The sequence below is a fragment of the Octopus bimaculoides genome, chromosome 7, assembly GCF_001194135.2.
Source record: "Octopus bimaculoides isolate UCB-OBI-ISO-001 chromosome 7, ASM119413v2, whole genome shotgun sequence".
NCBI lineage: Eukaryota > Metazoa > Mollusca > Cephalopoda > Octopoda > Octopodidae > Octopus > Octopus bimaculoides.
The window spans coordinates 48844903-48854264 of NC_068987.1; the positions used below are offsets into that span (position 1 = coordinate 48844903).

General features: G+C 33.0%; 1 protein-coding gene across 2 annotated transcripts in view; it reads right to left on the reverse strand.

Annotated features, from left to right (window-relative positions):
• LOC106868486 (LIM domain-binding protein 3) overlaps positions 1-9362 on the reverse strand; it is a 366710-nt gene that overhangs the window by 311245 nt on the left and 46103 nt on the right. Inside the window, exons 4-7 of one of the 2 annotated variants that reach the window (XM_052969626.1) lie at positions 9030-9243; positions 4248-4472; positions 1045-1127; positions 85-334 (exon numbers count right to left, since the gene is read on the reverse strand). In XM_052969626.1, coding sequence (XP_052825586.1) covers positions 85-334; positions 1045-1127; positions 4248-4472; positions 9030-9243 — 772 coding nt within the window. The remainder of the gene's footprint in view (positions 1-84; positions 335-1044; positions 1128-4247; positions 4473-9029; positions 9244-9362) is intronic. The other variant, XM_052969627.1, reaches the window with a different exon arrangement.

Consider the following 9362-nt stretch of genomic DNA (forward strand, 5'->3'; position numbering starts at 1 on the left):
TATGTTATTATAATGATAAGTGAAGTGTAATGACAATGATGATGATAAAAGTGGCTGTGATTCACACAAAAGAAATAAACAAACCTAATTGGAGTTCCACAAGCGGCACAGACAGGGATCCTACCACTCTGATCAGGGGTTTTATAGACAGCATCGCCTTTCTTGCCTTTCGTAGCACCATGTCCAGTTGGTTTAGGGGGTCCAGCAGATACCTTAGGCTTGGTCGAAGCAGGAGGCCTATGGACTGGTGGTGGTGGTGGTGCTTTTGGTACAATCACAGGAGCTGGTGGAGGTGGTGGTGCTCTTGGAGCATGAGCAGCTTGCTTCGGAAGAGCTAAGCAAAAGAAAATTTTGTGGGTTCATATTGAGGAAGGCTGACAGAAGGATATTAAAAACACAAGACATGAGATAAAATAGAGAAATCATTAAAGAAATATTTCTGCTTATCATTTTAGATTATATATACATTATGTATACACACAACATGCATACATATGCATGACACAATCACATAATTACACACACACACACACACACACACACAAAATCATATATAGACAATATCACATACACACAATATGGTACTCCGTCGGTTACAACAATGAAGGTTCCACTTGCTCTGATCAATGGAACAGCCTGCATGTGAAATTAACATGCAAGTGGCTGAGCACTCCACAGACACGAGTACCTTTAATGTAGTTCTCAGGGAGATTCAGCATGATACAGAATATGACAAGACTGGCTCTTTGAAATATCAGTACAACACATTTTTGCCAGCTGAGTGGACACAGTAACACAGACAATCAAACATACACACAGATAATTACATACACAACCAGGCACATAATTACACACCAAATCCACTCACAAGTCTTTAGTTGACATGGGGTACAGTAGAAGACACTTGCACAAAGTGACCAGCAGTGGGACTGAACCCAAGAGTTCATGGTTGGAAAGCAAGCTTCTTAACCATACAGCCATGCTCACACCAGTAACAATAATTACAAAAATGAATAAATAGAATAAAAAAAAATCACAACTTACAGTACATTTGAACTGGTGGTGGAGGAGGTGGTGGTGGTGCAGGAGCTGCAGGAGGTGGTGGCGTGTAGCTTGCCACTGGAGCCCTGTTGGTGACAAGACAGACAGATCAGATATGGTTATTGTTTGTAAATAGTTAGGCCATTCTCCAAGGTGTACTTTGACAAACCCCATCTAATGTTAAATTCACTAATTAGATATCTATTGTTATTATTCGATATTTTAATTCTTGTAAATTATTATTGCTGTAGTAACGAAACAACTACAAATTCATCTATTCCTGACTATTTGCAAAACATTTTGTACAAGTTGACGTAGTTAGAAATAATAATAATAATAATAATAATAATAATAACAACAACAATAATAATAACGTCTTCAAATTTTGCCACAAGGGCAGCAATTTTGAGGGAGGGGAGGAGTCAATTACAGCAACCCTAGTTTTCAACTGGTACTTATTTTATCGACTCCGAAAAGATGAAAGGCAAAGATGACCTTGGCGGAATTTGAACTCAGAATGGAGCGGCAAGCGAAATACTGCTAAGCATTTCACCCAGCATGCTAATGATTCTGCCAGCTTACTACCTTAATAATAATAATAATAATAATAATAATAATAATCCTTTTTGCTATAGGCACAAGGCCAGTGCTTTTGAGGGGAGGGAGCAAGTTGATTACATCAACCCCAGTACTTGTACTTTATCTTATCGACCCTGAAAGGATGAAAGGCCAAGTTACCCTCGGGTGAGCTTTGAACATAAATAGATGAAAGAAAAGTCATTAAGCATTTTCTGCAATGCATTAAGAATTCTGTCAGGTTGCTGCTTTAATACAATAAAGGTTTCAAATTTTGGAACAAGGCCAGCATTTAGGAATGGGAGTAAGTCAATTACACTGACCCCAGTGTTCAAGTGGGACTTATGTTATTGACCCCAAAAGGACGAAAGGCAAAGTCAACCTGGTGGAATTTGAACTAAGAAAGTAATGATGGATGAAATGGCGCTGAGCATTTTGTCCAACACGCTAACGACTACTAGCTCACTGCCTTAATATAATAATAATGATAAGCTTATTGTACACAGTGTTCAGGTGCACTACTACAGCATGTTATGAAAGTAGTAGGTTGTTACACCATAGCAAAATTTTGTTTATTAAAACAATGTGTGTGTAATTACAACATCTGTTTGTATTTTTAAAATCTTCAGATAAATGAGTTAATACTTTCTATTAAAATAAATGGAAAAAGATATCAAAATCCACAATGTCTGTAGTACTTTTCTTCAAACTTTTAAGGAGGAGACCAAATATTTTCAATGAAATTTTAAAAATTTCCTGCCAAATGTGAAAAACTCTGAGAAATTCTTGGAATAGTCTATAGGTTTATGGAACAACACTTAGAGTATTGGTCTTAAGCAATTTAATCAATCAAATGCTAAACTACAAATTGGAAGGGAAACTCTTCCAAATGATCATCTTAAGTCACTTTATGAACATTGATAATAATGGGAATACAGAGCTATATGTATTCTTTCGTCTTGTTACTTTGTAATACTTCATTTACTCCCTTTATACCAAAAATAGAAACCATTAAAGGTGGCAAGCTGGCAGAATTGTTTGCACATTGGACAAAATGCTAAGCACATTTTCTCTGGTTCATTGCATTCTGAGTTCAAAAATCACAGAGGTCAACTTTGTCTTTCATCTTTCAGGAGTCAATAACATAAGTACTAGTCAAGTACTAGGGTTGATGTAATAGACTTGCTCCTCCCCTCAAAACTGCTGGCCTTGTGCCAAAATTATAAAGAACTATTATCATCACTATAATAATAATAATAATAATAATAATAATAATAACTGAGGGTAGTACTACTATTTTACTAATATGGAAATTTGGATATTGTTGTATGTTGGCACAACTTTTTAAACAAGCACTTGCTCTTTCATTACTGATAACCAACTATCTTTACAGCAGAGATGAAATTTCTTGTCAGTCAGGTAAGCTGAAGCAAGCAGTGTTTTGTTGTTTGTCCATGGGAAAAACACAATAGCTGTAGAACTGATGATCAGGTAGTAAACAGTCCAGTATTTTACAGCAATTGCTCTATGCACTAGTAATAACTAGTTTTCCTATATGTCACCCTGTAATGTACTTAGTCAATATTTCCTGGGGTCATTAGGTGTTTCAAGTCTCAACATCAGACACCCTCGTTCAGGCAACCCAACCAGAGTTGATCAAGCTCTAGCTTGTGTTTAGATATAATATCAATTCTTTTAAAAGAAATCTTAATAGTTTAGACTTCAGTATTGATTTGTAAGATAGGCACAAGACCACGCATTTTAAGAAAAAAGTATGGTTGATCATATTGACTCTAGTACAGTAGTACCCTGGTTTTCGTCTATCTTTAAACTATGACTTTGAAGTGACTTGTATATATAAGGGAACTATTACTGTGTATATATATCAGAGAATGTATATAAGTCAAAACAATTTGTTGGCCTTTTATAGTTTTTTTAATAATTGTTTATGTTATATAATATTATGTCATTATAGTCATAGCATATGTATATTATAATATAAATAAATTATTGGATTGTCAATAATAACTCTCTATTTAATTTATTTTCGTAATTGCATTATACCCATATTTATATGGTATTCAACTGATGTACCAGTGAACTGGATGTTTCACACACTCCTTTGAAAGATCTCTTTTCCTGAGTTTGTTACTAAAGCACGATTTATTCGTGATTAGAAACATTCATAAACTGAGGTATTACTGTATTAAATAGGTATGAGAAAGACAGGAGATAAAGCACAATTTATTCGTGATCAGAGTTGTTCAAAAACCGTGATACTACTGCACTTGCATTTCTCCAATCCCTCGGAGGGAGGAAAAACAATGAACCTTGGGAAGATTTGAAATCAGAGAAGTAAAGAGAAATAAGAATTTAATATAGTATGGAATTTTGCTCACTACTATCAAACTACCTCAGTATATTGCTGGTACTTAGTTTTGTCACTTTTTGGATGGGAGACAAGTAAAGTGAACTCTGGTGGAATTTGATTTCTGATTATGGAAGCACAAGACTTAATAATAGGAAGTAATTAGACCATTCTTCCATGCAAACACTGTAGCGATCAATGTTGAAAAAGGAAAAAATTTAAAAGGAAGTTTCAAGAACTGATTAAGATTTGTTACTCCTACCCATCTAGTTTTTCTTGAAGACGCTTGAAAGTTTTAGAATATAACGGCACTGCTGATGTATCTGCTTGATCACTTTCTCCATGTATCAATTTGTAAGTCTCTGATGGTTTATACATAATCCGACCCTCACCATCATACTCAACACCAGATTTCTCTGCATCTACAGACACAGAGGAATCATTTGTCAAGCTAGATTTCCTTACATCACCATTCTCTTTAGAATCTCTGAAAAAACATAGCATGCACTATTCATGCAAAAACAACAACAACAACAACGGCAATATTGAAACAATATCATGCTTAAAACAGATATAAGAAAACACACACACACACGACAAATAAGAAAATATAACATACAATAACAAGTTATTTTAAAAAATCAGCTAAAAGTAATGACAGTAAATGCATGCTGAGAAAAATAAAAATAACAAAAAGTAAAAAAAGAATGCATATAATTATCTTTTGAGGTAAAATAACCTACAATGATGAAACATTTGTCTAAATACAGCCACTTCCATTTGATATAACATTCACAATTATCACCATCATTGTAATATTAATGTCTAAATCATTGTTTCTTAATTCTCTTTGTCCTATGCCCCTCCATCAGTGGGGCATATACCCCACCTTCAGAAATACTAATCTAAACTTAATCACAAAAGACACATGCTCAATAAGAAGGAAATAATCCAATGAGCTGGAAAGATGGAAAGTAAAGTCAACACTATAAGGTCTGAATCTAGACTTGAAAGTAAATATAGTAAGGCATTTGGTGCTTGTCACAGGGTGTGCTATGGTACTGAACCTACCACTACCTATAACTAAAAACATACAAACTTTTGGCTATTTCCATACATAACACAATTCTAAACCAATTTAAACTTGGTTCTTGAGTGTGCATTATTAAATTTGACCAGATTGTATCAGGATTTTGCAAGAACAGAAACATAAAAAATTTTTTTTAAAATTACCATCTTTGGTGGATGATGTGCAGCACTTATCTAACCTATCCAGAATATATATCCCTGCTATAATACTGCATCATTATACTATTACAATATTTGATAAAAGCTACTGTAGAAGTAATTAGGTAACGAAAGAATTTTTTATAAATGACATCAGTTTCAGAAAACTATGGTACTTTTTGGTAAATTAGTTCACATGAAAATGAATATTTTAGCAGCAACTCTAAATGTTCACAGCAAAAGATCTAAAGAATGATAAAAATACAATGTATTTAATTAATAATGATAAACAGAAGATTGATAAAGCGCATATTGTTACCATTTCTTAGGTCTCTGATGGTGAGTATTTACAGTTCTTGGTAAAACAAAGTTTAACTGATGGGGCTCAGTTTTTATACAACTGAGGAAGATTCAGCAAAAGATAGAATGATGCAAAATTTCATCATGATCACTGCAATGGTTCAATTCTGTGATATTGTTTATGAGAGACCACGCTATCCATCAATAGTTGAACTCTCTACCAGTTCAAAGGTATTAAGTTCATGTCCCAGTTTTTCTAAGCTGTCAGAAACAGACACCAGGTTATGTAAAATCATTATTTGTGGTTAATCAGTGTCCTCTGTAAAAGGAGAGAGATTATTTCTCATCTCATTAACATAAAACCTGATATAACTATCAGACCTTCTTTAGCTTATGATCTGGAGCAAACAGAATTATGTGTCTTGCACAAGAGAACACAATGACCCTAGGTATAGGTCTTGAATTCATAACCATGAAGTTTGAAGCCCAGTACCTTAATCTTACAATCTTTAAATGTAGACACAGTTTATTACTAAAAAAATAACTTAATTTAAACCCTGATTTAATTGATGTATTTTAGAAATAAAAACAAGGAGTTGTACCATTTCTAAGACATCAATGACATGTGCAAGGAATCCTTACAACCAGGAAATGAAGCCAAATTGTAGAACTTAATTGCATTTAATGATGGTAGCTAATAAGAAAGAACTTAGGAAAATTGTTCAAATGAAAATGGAAACATTAAATATAGTGAAATTCATTTGAAAATATTCTTGGATCTCTAACATTACAGAAGACAATGAAAGACAGAAATTTTCAAATGAAATATGAATGCTAAAAGAGTTCTAAAAGGTAAACATAAGTGCTGGAAACTATTTAAAATTACATGCTACTATTTCAAAGCTTTAGATACTAGTATAGATTCTATAAATATAACTTGTAATATTGGTAGTGGCTATAATTGATCAAAGCCTATAAGGGTTCTTGGGTGGTAGAGGTGATGGTGGTGGTTTCATCTAAGTGGAACTAAGAAAGGGAAGGATTTAAAATTGTACTCAACCTATGATCGAAAAGGTAAATATTTATGGAGGACTGACAACCCTACAATAATAAAAGCTGATTTCCACAACAAAATGACTTGTTATATATATTAAATTTTGTTTCTTTTTAAATTCTTTTCTATTCTAGGCACAAGGCCCGAAATTTTTGGGGAGGGGGCCAATTGATTAGATTGACTCCAGTACGCAACTGGTACTTAATTTATCGACCCCGAAAGGATGAAAGGCAAAGTTGACCTTGGCGGAATTTGAACTCAGAATGTAAAGATAGACAAAATACTGCTAAGCATTTCGCCTGGCATGCTAACGTTTCTGCCAGTTTGCTGCCTTTGCTTCTTTTTAAATTGAGAAGAATTACAAAAGAAAAAAAAATCTATCAAACAAAACTAACAGATTGTTCCTCAATATAAGTTGAAAAAAGGGGTAAAAAATATATTCTTAAATAATCTAAATGGTGCAATGTAAATCTTTAAGTTGTTTGCATCTATGGCATGAGAGGAAGTTGTCTTTCTTATAGAATACATCTATCCTTGTTCATCACCAATTCATTTAACAGTGATCCAGAACAGCATAGAACACTCAATTACGAACCATGCTACACATCACGAATTGATAACGTATGTTAGTGATGATATATTTCAGGTATTTTTTAAAATTATTTACTGATATGTTCCAAAGAAACTTCAAAGTTGTACAGTACTTGTACAGTACAATACAAAATTAACAATGATTTCTACAGCACAAGTGAGAAATACCAATGATAGTCTCTCTTTTAAAGTATCAAAATTTAAAATTTGTAAGGAAGATATATATTCAAAACACTGACTGAGAAATATTCTTTCACAGCTTAATTATGTGTGTGTGCATATGTATGTATTAATTTTTATGTGAAGTTATATATAAATACAATTTAACATTTAATTGAAAGATCATTGAAGAGTACATAAGTTTTGCAAGGTAAAAGTTGACAGTGGCTTCGAAACTTCAGCTTACTTGCAGTCAACTGTTGATGGCTGCTAGTAAACTAAAACTTCAAATAACACACACGAACCAAACTATAAGTTATTCTAAATGCATTTAAAAATATATATATATATATATATATATATATATATATAGGTAAATATGGATTTTAAAATATTGAACTGATGTGGAAATCAACTTTCATTACTATTTATTATCCTCCTTTATAATAAATTTTATACCTTGGAAGTGGCAGAATAGAAATATCTGAAACAAAAAGATATTTGAGCTGTTTGATAGTGTATAACATAAATTCATAATTACATATTTATAAACATGATGTCACACTGAACAGAAATATTACAAAACTAACTGGATTATTTGAAATATTGCATTTTCTTTTTTAAATTTATTTTGGGTGTCTTTGTTGAGAAATGAAGATGAAGAATATATCTGATTAGCTATTGATATTCATCCTTTCTACAATTCACAATGAAAGAAGAATACTTTTTGAGGAAAATTTTTTCTCTCTGAATATAGATTATTATTTAGAAAAAATAAGAAATGTTGATGGCGGGAGGTCAAAATTGCTCTACAGAACATGTGAAAATGAATGTTTGAAAATGAACTGTTTGATATGTCATACAAAACAATGGATTTGGTTATAGATTTCTTTACTCCTACTGGGCATTTGCATAGTTGCCCCCTTTATTTTTGCTTTATTTTCTTAACCCTTTAGCATAATGCTTGTTTATACTTATTGTTTTGAATTAATCATGCAATATCTTGATGATGTGACTATTTTTGGACTGATATTGTAGGTTGGTGAGAGAAACCAGATCTGGTTAATTTAAGCATAAAACAGAAAAAACATTTTGGCTGCATATGGTCAGTTTAAAGGCCAAAGGGTTAAGGAATCCATAGATCATGACTAAAGACCTCACCTGCTTCTAGAGAGTTGGAACTCAATCAGGCTTGCAGGGCCCAACACTTTACAAGTGATTAACTAAAAAAGAACATTATAGATGAGAAGAATAAGAGAAGCAAAATAACTTCAGTTGTGGTGTAGAAGTGGCTTGTTGGGAACTTACTGTCCATTCTACAGCACATACTTTGTAAAGCTGAAGAGTTATGGAAAATATTTTCAGGGTATTTACTATCAATGTCACCTATTTTTCATATTTAATAATTTCTGTACAATGTGACCTTCATGTTTATCAAACAATAGATTACATACATTTCAGTTATTACACCAACTATGAGCTCATACGTACATACATACATACATATCAACAACTGTGAGTTTATGCATTTAATATACATACATAATACAAAGCATTCTGTACTAGCTTGTACATACATGATAGAAAATACCCTACATATCCTACATAATTTTAGCATAGGCATTCTGGAAAGAGAAAGAGAACAAGGACAGTAGAAAAAAAAAGAAAAAGGTTCTGAATGTTGAATATAATGATTTGTGTTGTTTTCATTACCCATTATTTGAACTGATTAGTAAATGTGTTTGATCCTTGAAAGTGTTGGCAGCATTTTCTTTGGAATACAGCCCTATAGGTGAGTTGTACTGCCAGTTTCCTACAGCTTTTACTGTATTCCCTTTGTTTGCTTGTTGAGAGGGTAAAGGAGAAACACTTCGAGATCTGTTGGGTGACTGCATCGGATTCAAGGGTCTCAGGGTTGGAGGGGGTTCTGAAATAGTTGATCAGGTAAATAGTTTGTCATTTTATTAACATTTTTTTTTTATTATGAGTTGTAATTAAGAATGAGAGAGAGAGAGAGGGGTCATGAGTGAGTGAGTGAGAGAGAGA